Here is a 13,255-nt window from a genome sequence, read left to right as displayed (position 1 = left end):
GTAAATATTCACTCTCCTCGTCAACTTCCTGATCACACATTCATAACATGTGTCACACATTTACACAGGTATGTAAACGTATAATGCTATTGACACAAAAAAGTAACTCAATGAAAAGGTCAGGTCAAAACTAACTACCTGTTTTGTTTGTTTTGTTTGCAAGTGAAAGTCACATTAGAGTGTTTGGTTCATCTCTCAGACCAACAATCAAATAGGGCCACAAACAAAGGTAGAAAATAATGAATTACATTTACTCGCGTTACTGTAATTGAGTGGGTTTTTTATGTACTTTTTTAAAGTCATTTTTAAAATGGACTTAACTATGTTTTTTTGGAAGTACTGTAAATCGCTATATTTTAAATCAAGTAAAAAAATGTTGGCTTGAATTTAAATTCAAATTTAAAAAAAAAATGGCAGCAAACTTTGGCAGTGACAGGTGAATTGGCGTTAAGGTCCCTGAGTGAGTGACCTTTGTGACCTTTGACCCATTTTGACTGACACATTATGTGTATACATATTTTATTTTGTCAGCGCTTTACTTTGTAAAGGTTTGCCTTTAATTAAAAACAATTCATCTCAGATTTGCTCCCCACTTTTTTCACGACACAAGAAAGAACCCAAACCTTGTTCAAAAAGTAACTAAGTAACTTTTACTCTGAGCACATTTTAAACAAGCTACTTTTTATTGCTTTAACTTGAGTTCATTTTTAGACCAGTACTTTTACTTGTACTTAAGTAAAAATGTATCAAAATAGTGGTACTTTTACTTGAGTAGAATACTTCAGTACTCTTTCCACCGCCAAAAATAAAAACATAAACTCCATGGTGACGGTAAAGAAAGAGTTTTCAGCAGTCACTCACGATTTACTGATGATTCATTACTTTTACCAAGAAATGGTTTACACACAGCATGAAGAAATCAAAGGTTCTTCAAAGGGCAAAACCCTATCTATCCTTCTCAACCCTTGTCCTCAGTGACCCGCTGCCCTGCATGTTTCAGATGTTTCCCTGCTCCAACACACTCGTCTTGTAGCAGGGCAACATCTAAAACATGCAGGATTGGGAAACATGATTTTATAAAATGCTTTTTTGCACCACCTGTAAGATTTCAGGAGGATTGGAATGAAGAAGAGAGGTGATTCTATTTCAGAAACTACTGATCTACTGGGATTTTAACACACAGCCAGGGTTTACAGAGAATAGTAGCAAACAGACAATCATGAGTGGTTGGATATTTCTCTCGGAAAAAGTAACTATCCATTGCAACCAAGGTAGAATGAGTAAAAAAGACCAAAGAAAGACATTTTTTCAACAGCAGGAGACCACATTGGGTGAAACACCTGCCACTTTTTAAAAGGTGCCAGGTGTACCTAATAAAGTGGCGCTCAAGTGTAAAAATATCAACGTCATTAAATTAAGGTGTTATTTATTTATTAATTAAATAAATAAATAACACCTTAAATAATCATGAAAATTGGAGGAAAATCATTTTGGATTCAGTTAATGATATTATCATCTGCTTCCTAGCAGCGCGTGTCCTTTTTCAGTATGGAGGACAGGGTTTGTTCAGACTGAGTTAGAACAGTGACATTTAGATGTAGGGAGTGGCCTAAAAGAAGTCAGTTGCTGAGAAGAAACAGATGTTTTGACATTCTTGTTCTTTTTTTTTGTGTGGCAGCTTGTTAATGGTTGTGTGCATAAAGAGAAGGACCTATAAACTCTACTTTCATAGTCCACATATATAGTCAATTTAGAGTGTCAGTTGATCAGAAGGACACTAGAAGTTACTGTGATGTGTCAATGATGAGAGAGTCACAGATTGTCCTGGCACCAATGACGAATGTTTGAGCTGTTTTTCTCACATATTGAGATTGTGAAATAACCGGCAGCATGACTCCACCAGGGTGGGGCAGACACCAGCATGCCAGCTGATATAAATGGGCATGGAAATTAGCCTAGCATATTTACATAGTCCCTACAAAAAGAGGGTTTGTTGATATCTTGTGTAACTGCAGACAGTTGTGAATGTGACTCACTTATTTTATTTCACTGATGCAACACTAGATGGCCTAACTTGATCAGTTATGTGGTTGCATAATGCAGTCAAAACGACATAAACTCCTGGAGCTATAAGCTTTGCTTTTCATATCACAGCTATTAAGGATTAACTGTATTGCAGTCGCACTGATCCAAGGCTTAAGACATGACTAATGCAGGATATGACTGTTTAATCTCTGGACTGAAAAAACAGAGTGAAACTCATCACTTGAAGTGGCAGCTAATGATGCAGGGACATATACACTGTACCTGTTGATCAGGTTTGGATTCAGAGGGAACATCTGATTTTGTTAATCCACAGCAATGACACATTATTTGTGAGTCCATAAGAGGGGCGACTTTTGAACCCTCAGGCTCCGCATGTTGTCATCCACCCATTTCTTCGCAGTCGTCGGTGTAGGACCTGTGTGAGCATGCCTCCAATTTGAGTCCGTATACACCAACTGCACATGCTCCCTGTGCAACACTTTCCAGTCCAGACGGTGGCGAGCTCTTGTTTTGGTCAAAGGAAACAATAAAGAAGACAGTAACAATGGAAACCTGCTTGTGGTTATATGAGGTGGCAACGTGATCCTCATTTAAGGATGAATGCAATGAGTACAGTGCATGCAAGTGTATCCGTGGTTCTCCTCAGACACAGGCTCTTAGGTTCATCAATGATTCAGTGAGTCAAAACAGACTGTTCTGGTTCGGGTTAACTATAGCACCTTTAGGTCCCTTTTGGCTGGGCCCCCTTCAATCCCCTTCAATTTTGAATTGGATTCTGGATTTAACTGGGAGCCAGTGGAGTTGTTGTGGGATGGGGGTGATGTGGTGAAATGAGGGTTCTGGTGATGATGCGGGCAGCTGAATTTCTTCCAGTGGAAGTTTATGGAGGGATTTGTGAGGGAGACCAGAGAGGAGAGACTTATAGTATACAATGTGGGAGGTGACGAGGTTGTGAACAAGGATTGAAGTTGTATGGGGGGGGTAAGGGAAGGGGCGGAGTCGATTAACATTGCCTATGAAAATATGCAGACCGCGGGTAATTGATTATTGATGTGGAATTGGAGTGATAGTGTGCTGTTGAGTTACTCATTGAAAGTCATAGCTACAACAGACTTAACTTACATATTTGTTATTTCAATACAAACTCATGGAGACGTTTAATAGCTCTAATCAACAAGTTTGCACAAAATAACTCTATGAAGACATTACAACTCAATTTTTATGGGTTTTTTATTGTCCTCATGGACAAAGTAACAAGACGCACACTTAGTGTTAGATGAGTGGCAGCCATCTGTGGACTCTAAGGCAAAAATACAAATTAAAAAAAGGATCGTTAAAGAGTGCTTTTCTAGTGGAGAGAAATGATGCAGTGCCGCATTAGATGCACTTGCAACTTTGTTTCCTATGGTTGTCCTTTCAATCAAAAAGGGTGTTATTAAGAAGTCTGCAAAGGTACATATATATATATATATATGTAATAGAATAGAATCTTCTAGATTAGAATCTAGATCTTCTAGATTAGAATCTAGATCTTCTAGATAGAATCTAGAATTGTTGTTGTGCCAAAATAATACAACGAAATTTGCTGGACTACAAAAAAATAACCTAAAGAACAGAAATGAAAAATGAAAAACAGACTGAACGATTTCACATGTTTGAATGTCCACTGCCTCTCATCACCGCTGCATCAGGACCGCTCGTCCTGTGTCACTGGTCACATGCTGCGCATCACATTTTGCCATGGTGATGTATGTCATGTCGCCTGTCAGCAGCGGACTGACACACACATTCTGACCGAACGAGGACTCTTGAGGAATGGCCTCTGAACGGGATCACGGATCCAATTCCACCAGAAATCTGAGCAACCAGTTCGTGCAGCCGACGTGGCGCATCGCGCTGTGGTCGGTGGCTTACAGCACCGTGCTCACAGTGGCCGTCCTCGGGAACCTGGTCGTGATTTGGATTATTCTGGCGCACAAGCGCATGAGGACAGTGACCAACTATTTCCTGCTGAACCTGGCTTTCTCTGACGTCTCCATGGCCGCGTTCAACACCCTCATCAACTTCATCTACGCGGCTCATGGAGAGTGGTACTTTGGAGAAGTCTACTGCAGGTTCCACAACTTCTTCCCCGTCACTGCTGTGTTCGCCAGCATCTATTCCATGACTGCTATAGCCATCGACAGGTGAGACATGGAGTTTAATGACTTTATGTTATTATTATTATTTAATGTGTGTCCAATCCATGCTTAGAATCACCAAATTTTAAATACAAAATTCATTTCACAATTATTTGTTTACTAACATGTGAATGTATTCATCTGTTTAAGTTTCACGGTTGTTTAAATTAAACTTATGTATAAAGTATCTAATTTTCTTTGATACTGAATATATTTATTCTTTAAAAAAGGGAAAAACCTGGAACAAAATTCACCCTTAATTTGGTAATTTAATGGTTTAATGAAGAATGGCAACAACAGAAAGCATGTGAGTACTTTTCACTAAACATGCAGCTTATTTGGAAAAAGTATTATATTATAGCATAAAAATGTTGCAACGTCCCTAAAACCACTGACACTGAGTCTGCAAGAGGCCAACTGTGATATGAGTCATTTTCTACAGGACTATATGAACAACCAGCATCATGTTTCTAAAGACAGCATCTGCTCACTCTGCAGGTACATCGCCATAATCCACCCTCTGAAACCTCGTCTGTCAGCAAAGGCTACTGTGGCCGTCATTGTCTGTATCTGGAGTTTGGCCGTGGTTCTTGCTTTGCCTCTCTGCTACTTTTCCACCACTCGAGCTCTGCCCCACAGAACCCTCTGCTACGTGGCCTGGCCCCGCATGGCTGACGACGCCTTCATGTGAGAATATAGACACACACTGCCGACCACCTTTTTGTCTAATTCCTTACAGGCTTTGTCATCATTGTTGAAATAAAGCTGCGATATGTGTGGATGTCAATATTGTGACATCATAACTTTAATTCCAGTTATAATGTGTCAGGGTTGACACTGTTTTCATTGTGCTTATGTGTTAAAACATATTGGTGATCAGTTGTTTGTGTTTATGTGCAGGTATCATACAATAGTGACAGTTCTGGTCTACGTGCTGCCTGTGGTGGTGATGAGCATCACTTACACCATCGTGGGTGTGACACTGTGGGGAGGAGTGATCCCTGGAGACTCCTCAGAGAACTATCACGGACAGCTCAGAGCCAAACGGAAGGTAAACACCGCATCGACTGAATATATTTGCATGTCAATGTATATTTATATACTGACTTAAATGATATTTAGTTTGAATCAAGTTAAGATTTGTGTGGTGTGTATACAATATTAAAGTATGTACACATAAGACATGAGTACACATAATAAATACTTTTGTTATCATCCTATTTCACAGGATAACCTCAGGGTGGCTGTCCATTTGGGGTGTGAATTTGGTTTATGTCAGGGTTAGGTTAAGGGTTAAGGTGTGATGGTTAAGGTTACGCCTCACTTAGAGGCTGCAACTATTATTCAATTAATTCATAATGGATTAATTGGGTGTTTTTTTCAAAAATTAAAACAAGTTTTCTGATTGTTCAGCTTCTTGAACATGAATATTTTCTGGTTTCTTTGCTCCATAATTAAAAAATAACAAAGTAAGCATTAAAACCCATTCGAGGACATCAACAGTGAAAAGGCTCCAAATGAAACTGCTGTTTGGGGAGGAAGTGAAACTTCACTGACAACAACAACAACTAATCATTCATGTGACAAACTGCTTCAGTGACTGCATTAGGAAAACTTGGCTTTAAGTGTTTCATATTCTTTTTCATTTTTTTATTGTTATTATTTGATTAATATGCACTAATAAAACAGTTTGTTCAGTAGAAAAAGAGAAAACATCCATTTACTGTAGTTTGGCTTCTTCAGTGAGACAACACTGTGTGCTTTGCAGGAGCTAGAGTGACGCTTGGGTTAAACAGGGATTAAGGTCATCACAGCTGCGATGACAAGCATCTATCAAGATAACTGTGTGGTATTAATGCCAAAGAATACAAATCATTCATGAATATCACAAATACTGCAGGTTACGATGTCAGATTATTCAGAGATGGTGCTAAACTGGTTTGTGCAAATGTTCAGATTGGATTGAGAGAAAAGATGAAAAGATAAGGAAAATAATTTGAAGAATCAGTGGACAAATTCAAAATAATAATATTATAGAGCTAGATTTATTTTTGTATACACAGCACATACATTGAGATGGTGACAGGTGCAGACTTGCCATTTACAATCTTTAAAGGGCTTCAGAGGAAAACAAAAAAATGAGACTGAACTTGTTGAATAAATGAGCTGAGAAAGATAAAAGAGATTTTATTAATGTTGTAAAAGCTACAGGACAAGGCTTGATTCAAGAGCCGAAGATGAAACAACTCCATCTGGACAGACAATATGAGGAAATGGCTCTTATCACATTCTCACATGTGAACTTAATGGGGAAAAAATATAATATGCCTACGCCTGCATTGTTCTCTTACACGCTGATGGTTTCTGCAGCTGTCTCTCATCTGTTTTACCTGGTGCGTCATCACTGTCCTTTCTCTCTCTCGTACACCATGTTCATCAGCTGTAGACGCCATTGTGTTCTCAATGAAGGAAAAGCAGGCAACAAACTATACGCCATAAATAAATCCATCCCACAAGTAAAACATAATGTGAATAGCCATGAGGCGAGGATGCTGTTTGCAAAAGACCTACAGTAGGTTTGATTAGAAGACGGGAAAATAGTCCTACTTCTTACTTGATTTATAACAACACTAAACATTTCCGTGAGGAGTAAACAGTCTCAAGGACTTGTTGTAGGTCTCATTCAACACAACATGATATCAATTATGACTTCTGTGCTGCACTCTTCTCCTCTGCAGGTGGTGAAGATGATGATCATTGTAGTGTTGACTTTTGCCCTGTGCTGGTTGCCGTATCATGTCTATTTCATTGTGACGGGTCTCAACAAGCATCTGAGCAAGTGGAAGTACATCCAGCAGGTTTACCTGTCAGTGATGTGGCTGGCAATGAGCTCCACCATGTACAACCCCATCATCTACTGCTGCCTCAACAGCAGGTGAGTGCAAACGCACCACAGTCAATGTGTCAGTGGCGATTGCTCTGAGACAGCAAGGAAAGCTCTGTGCCCTCTAAAGCAGGGGTGTCAAACTCATTTTTGTTCAGGGGCCACATACAGCACAGTTTGATCTCAAGGGGGCCGGACCAGTAAAAATAGTAAAATAATAGCATAATAACCTATGAACAACAAGAACCCCTTTGTTTTTTCTCCTTTGTTTTACATTTACTGAAGGATAATTTTACAAAACATGAAATTTCTTGAGAATTATAAGTGCAATTTCAACAATATCATGCCTAAATTTACTATTTACACAGCACACTGGATCTATTAAGGCACAAACATTTAGTCACAGGTATCTGGAGCATTTGACATTACGTTTAGATTAGTGTGAAAGTTTAACAAATTCATCCTGTGGGCCGATTGGACCGGTTCGGGCCGGTTCTGGCCCCCGGGCCGTATGTTTGACACCCCTGCTCTAAAGGAAGTGTGTTTTACTTACATTTCATTACTAAACTCCCTGACTTGTTATTTGCACTCCCTGGTTTTTTGTTTGTGATTTTGTCCATGGGCAGGCCTTAGGAAGCTGCCTGCTGATTGGCTGCAGAGTTTTGAGCGACAGCTCAATGGACCAGAAGTAGACACAGGCTTAGAATCACTGGAGTGTCAGGGAGCACAAACACAAAAGAGCAAAATTCCAATCATTGCAAACAAAAAGTGTTTTTTCAAACAAATAAAATACAATCATTTTTAATGATTAAATCAATATTTTGTTGTGCAATTTGTGTATTTTTATTTTGCGGTTCATTTTTGTTTGCTCAATTCATAATGAGTTCTTTGCTTTTTTAAAATGAAGCGGAAAAAATTATGCGGTAAACTTGTCATTTCAATGGAAGCTCGGCTTCTCTGGGAGTGAGTGGAGCAGTGGGCGAGCTCGGATGCTGGGCTTCTGCATGATTATTGAACTATATAAAGGGTGATTATAAGAACTGTCTAAAAAGGTGGAATCAGTTTTTGATTGACAGCATTGCAGAAACATACATGACAGTGGAGCCTTTTCTGCCTCAGTGCCGTGTGGATTTTGTGAGGGAAGTCTTTAGACAAATAGATGCTGATTGTGGGTTCATTTGTTACCGCTTTATCCTCCACAGGAGGGTCACAGGGGGGTGCTGTGCCAATCTCAGCTGACATAGGGCGATAGGTGGGGTTCGCCTGTCCATTGCAGGGCCACACATAGAGACAAACAACCATTCACTCTCACACTCACAGTCACATCTACGGTCAATTTAGAGTGTCCAATTTACCTAATCCCCATATTGCATGTCTTTGGACTGTGGGAGAAAACCAGACAATCCAGAGAGAACCCACGCACACAAGGGGAGAACATGCAAACTATATGCTAATATACACTGTAAATATAAACACTATTATAACATTTCAGTTTTACATAATTACGGTGTTTATTTGTTGTTCATCTGCAGAATTTATCTAAGAATTGATGTATAAATAACTTTAAATGAATGAAACAACAACATACTCACACATCATTGGGGTTTGATTTGAAATGCAGGTTTCGCGCCGGTTTCAAGCATGTGTTCCGCTGGTGTCCACTCGTCCACGTCTCAAGCTATGACGAGCTAGAGCTCAAGAATACAAGACTGCGTCCAGGTTGTCAGAACAGCATGTGCACCCTGTCCCGGGTCGACACCAGCATCCTCAGCAAAGACAAGAGCACTCGCTCTCCTGGAAACCGGTCAAAACTGAACTCTGAGCTCAATAACAAAGGCAGTTGACTCTATGCATGGAGCACAACATCCATTAAAATATAATTACTTCAGGTTAATTGTCACTTGGGCTTTTTATTATGAACTTAGCAATTAAAATACACATCAAAAACATTAACATTAGTAGTTACTCGCTAAATTCTATAATCCGTTGCTAAATAATATTAACTTCTGCAGACCCCAACTGTAGAGCATCTGTATCATTGGCTGAAACCAGGAAGTGACCATGCATATAGTCAGTTAGCTATATTCACATTAGCTTTATTGCCCTGGTATGTCATATTTCACCATCATCAACTGTCTGATATCTTTTGACAGTATATGTGTATTTACGAGCTATGATAACTTTGTTTTAGTACTTAACTTCCTATGTTTGCTATCTCCGGTGCATTTCAGTTGTTAATTAGGAAAATAGACCAATTCATGTGTGGTGATTTAGCAAAAAAAAAAAATACCAAGAAGAGTAATTCATATACCGTATATGTAGATTTTGGTTTATATATTGGTATTGCAGTAAAGTAAAAAGTAACACGTTTGTTGCTAAATACGTACATTCCGTATTTCCAATAGGAAAATGCAAACATGATCATATTGTGTACTTTAACTGGGTTTGAATGATTGTGTTGATAATTGATTTGGTAAAACCTGATTGAAGTATTTTGTGTGTTTTATATGACTATATTATAAGTTATGACGTTAGGTCAGCCTCATAAACTGTATGTTATGAGCTACTTTTGAAAGTTGTTTAATGTAACATACTGTTAAATAGCATTATATAGCACAGCACTTTATAAGTAGTATATGAATTTTAATGAAACGCTGATCTGCTACACTGCATGTTTAAAGCCATCAGACTATTATTCATTATATTATTTCATCAAAAACAGCCACAGCAGTACTGCTCCACCAACACTAATGTCCTCTCATCTAGTTACACAGAAGCTTGTTGGATGTTACGTGTTGTTTATAACCTAGTTGTAAATTCACAAGTGCTTACTCGTGTTTTTGTCAGTTGGAGAAAGAATGTGCCAAGTTAAAGTGTACTTTAGAGTCATGCTTTACTGTGTGTAACTCTGACTGTTGTGTAAAAAAATACATGTGCAACAGTAATACAGCATATATTCAGTAATACTGAACAACACATTTACTACTAATTCTGCTGCAGTACAGTGTGAAAGTACACCAAAAGGCAATATTGTTACAAAATGACCACAGTTACATTCATGGATAAGATTGTTTGAACATATACTTTATTTGTATCACACTGTACGGCATGAACCAACAACATGTTGTAGTTTAATTAGGGTCTTATTGTTTCTAATGGACCAGCTGATGTAAATAGAAATGGATTAGGGTTATACCACTGCAATCAATATATGAAGATCAGTATTAGAAGATATAAGAAGAAGAGGAAAAGACAAGAGGAGTTCGACAAATTCACTTTTAATCTATCTTTAAAAAAAACGCTGAAATACTAAACTGATATTATCAGATGAGACCACTCTGGTATTGAAGTGTTAATGAAATGTAACTTGCACAGTTCCCATACATCAGTGTCATCACGCCTTCCACTTTTCATCTCTTTTCTGTATACACTTTAGCAAAAGAATAAAATATAAACAAAGCTATCAAAAATAATATTGCTTGATTTACTGATGTAACATATGGATTTTAGTAAATAAAATATGTAGTAATATAATATTTAGTACTGAAATGAACTGTTCATTAATTGTTCAACTGTAAACAAAAGATATTTTTGCAGTTTGATGGCACGTCTGTCTGATCTTGCCCGAGATGCTACTTGTGTTTGCTCAGCAGAAGACAAAAAGACTCAAAGCTGCAATCACCAACACAAGCCACTGGGTGGAGACAGTAGGTGGAGATCTGCAAGACAAAGACAGGGATGAATATGAATATCAAAAACACTTAAAGGTTCTGAAACCTCTCAGTCTATCACAGGCAAGGTACACACAGATGAAATGTTATCCCACATTTGAAAGTTTTAGTTGTTTCACATGAGATATTTTAATGTATGTGTTCTTCACAACAAAATCAATCAAAGTTGGTTCAACCTTTAAACTTTGGTCCCATGTTGCCTTAAAGAGTCAAACAGGTTTTTTTTTACACAAAAGTCATAAGAGATTGAGATCACTTTTGCAAGTGAGATGTGGCCAAAAATAAATCCTTTGAGGAAACATGTATAATGGATTAATTATTCAAAAAAATAAAGGTTTAATCTTACCTTGAGCAGATGTTGCAAAATTGCGAGCCTCCCAGATCTGAATGTTTCAGAACAATCTCTGTGTACATATTATCATCCACTTTCCTGTCATTTACACTCTCCACAGTGAACACTTCGGCTGGAGATAACAGAACATATTCACTATTTATGCAAATGTTGGCTCCCATTTTGGCAAAGTAGCAAGAAGTGATATTTAAAACAACCATGCCGTCAATATCCTCTGACGATAGTAGTGAACTGAAGTTTGTCTCTGCTTTAGTGAACCGTCCAAGTTTCATTTTGGAGCCTTTTTGTGCTTTAGATTTTTCCATGAGAAAATATACAGTCTCACAGTTCTTTGGCTTGTGCAGCATCATGTAACCCATCAGTAAGAAGTGAAAAGACTTGAAATTGAAGTTTTTTCCATAGGTGCTGACATTTCCACCCATTGTCTCCACTTGATCATTAAATTTCTTTAGAAACTCTTCATCACCATTATAATATGCCAAGAGTGCAGTGGTGTGTTCTTTAATTCCTCCTGAGATCACCTGTTGGCACTGGGTACTGGCATTCCATGCTTTCTGGAATTCCTTATTGAGGTTTAACTCTTCTCTCAAAAGTCCTGAATCGATAACAATCTCCATGGCCTTTTGATGGCATGCATAGCACAGGTAATCCACAGCACCTGGGTCCAGTTGTTCCGCATGCTTTGCAGTCTGAAAATTAAGATATAGTTTAGGTGAGTGTAACATCACAAAAGTGATTTGTTCTTTGAGTATGAGAAAGAATACTTACAGTGTAGTAGAGTGCTGTGAACACAACTGCAGCAAAAAGCACGTTTCCTCTGTCCCACATTTTCAAGGGATTCTGGTTGGGAGCAGAAAGTATTTCAGGATCCAACTTGAATCAAATGTCTGATGAGCTCAGAATGGAATGGTCTGGTTTCTTGCTCAATTTTTTTTGTTTAGACAAGTCTTCCTTTATCTTTTTTTCCCCCACCAGGAGAACAGCTTCCACCACCCCAAGCTAGTTAAGAAATGATGTGTATATTTCGAAATCTACAATAAGAAATGTTGAAACAGTTTTAAAAAAATCCCATACTTTAAGCATGCAGATTTAATTTGTGAGAGCAGTGGGAAAGAAAATCAGTCCACGACTCCACGCAGTGAAGGCTGCAGGGGTGTGATCACTTTCAGGAAGTTAAAAAGACGCTTATCTCGACAGTCAGCTCCTTTGCGTTTCCTGTGGAAGGAAAACCGTGCTACTGGCAGCCCTGTTGTTGAGTCATTTGTTCTATACAGCTTTTTAATACTGAAGTTAAATCTTGCTGATTTATTGCAGATGGGTTTTTGGACAATTAAGAATTGTCTCTGTCTTTCTTTTAGATTGTGTTTCAAACTTTTTATAGGTTGTTTCTTAAAATACAGTTTTACCTTTTTGTTAATGTCTTGTTTTTAGTCTTGTGAACACACATCATTTGGGGCTTGTTATAAATAATATGTGACAATATGGTAAGACATGGTTGTTATAGTATAATTTATTTAGTATAATATGTTATGTATAAAATACATGTTTTTTAGGAGAAGCTATACCTGTTGAGTCAAAATTCATCTCAAAAATTACTTGCATAAATCGACATTATACTGTGCTACACAATGAATCTTAATGCACAAAATGGGGGCTTCAATTAGAGTCAGTAGTTTTTTCCACAATAATCACGTGTATATGAACATAGACTTCTGTCGTCATCCCTCTTGTTTACACTGACCAGTTAATATGCTTCCAGTGTAAGTGATGGTTATAAAATTGTTCAACAACATATCAACTATATGACACATGAAGTTATTTGCTTTGAATGTGAAAAACATGACATTCCAGATATTTTTCTGCTGCTTGTAGCTGATATAAAGAGGAAGGTAAGCATATGTTTAATTTAATATGAACATAATACAGTACGGAAGCGCATTGCATTCATTTGAAAAAACAAAAACAAAAAACTTGTCTTGTTTTTTTGAATATTTCTTTTGTTTTGTTGTGGCAAAATGGATTTTTGCCAGGATTTTTCCTGTTTTTCTGAATAGTTCTGTTA

At 37.9% G+C, this 13,255-nt stretch overlaps 2 protein-coding genes across 2 annotated transcripts; one reads left to right on the top strand and one right to left on the bottom strand.

The window, feature by feature from the left end:
- The first annotated feature begins 3,764 nt into the window (after positions 1-3,764).
- On the top strand, positions 3,765-10,318 carry tacr3l (tachykinin receptor 3-like). The gene is made up of 5 exons (XM_044027402.1): positions 3,765-4,232; positions 4,725-4,913; positions 5,127-5,277; positions 6,965-7,161; positions 8,732-10,318. The coding sequence occupies exons 1-5, from the start codon at positions 3,862-3,864 to the stop codon at positions 8,952-8,954; spliced, it is 1,131 nt and encodes a 376-aa protein (XP_043883337.1). The 5' UTR covers positions 3,765-3,861; the 3' UTR covers positions 8,955-10,318.
- Positions 10,174-12,360, bottom strand: si:ch211-145b13.6 (GPI-linked NAD(P)(+)--arginine ADP-ribosyltransferase 1). The gene is made up of 3 exons (XM_044027403.1): positions 11,962-12,360; positions 11,188-11,882; positions 10,174-10,829 (listed from the first exon to the last, which is right to left on the bottom strand). The coding sequence occupies exons 1-3, from the start codon at positions 12,019-12,021 to the stop codon at positions 10,757-10,759; spliced, it is 828 nt and encodes a 275-aa protein (XP_043883338.1). The 5' UTR covers positions 12,022-12,360; the 3' UTR covers positions 10,174-10,756.
- Between the last annotated feature and the right edge of the window lie 895 nt (positions 12,361-13,255).

Source organism: Solea senegalensis, linkage group LG6, assembly GCF_019176455.1.
Source record: "Solea senegalensis isolate Sse05_10M linkage group LG6, IFAPA_SoseM_1, whole genome shotgun sequence".
Taxonomy (NCBI): domain Eukaryota; kingdom Metazoa; phylum Chordata; class Actinopteri; order Pleuronectiformes; family Soleidae; genus Solea; species Solea senegalensis.
Note: the sequence above shows the minus strand (reverse complement) of the source record. Positions and strands in the feature narration are given on the sequence as shown.

Bases quoted from the DNA above. Each gene is read 5' to 3' on its own strand.
- si:ch211-145b13.6 (XM_044027403.1), bottom strand. From the start codon at position 12,021: ATGTGGGACAGAGGAAACGTGCTTTTTGCTGCAGTTGTGTTCACAGCA. The intron at 11,883-11,961 runs GTAAGTATTCTT...CTTAATTTTCAG, and splicing joins TCACAGCACTCTACTACACT to ACTGCAAAGCATGCGGAACA. The intron at 10,830-11,187 runs GTAAGATTAAAC...TTTGTCTTGCAG, and splicing joins TTTTGCAACATCTGCTCAAG to ATCTCCACCTACTGTCTCCA.
- tacr3l (XM_044027402.1), top strand. From the start codon at position 3,862: ATGGCCTCTGAACGGGATCACGGATCCAATTCCACCAGAAATCTGAGC. The intron at 4,233-4,724 runs GTGAGACATGGA...CTCACTCTGCAG, and splicing joins ACTGCTATAGCCATCGACAG to GTACATCGCCATAATCCACC. The intron at 5,278-6,964 runs GTAAACACCGCA...TCTCCTCTGCAG, and splicing joins AGCTCAGAGCCAAACGGAAG to GTGGTGAAGATGATGATCAT.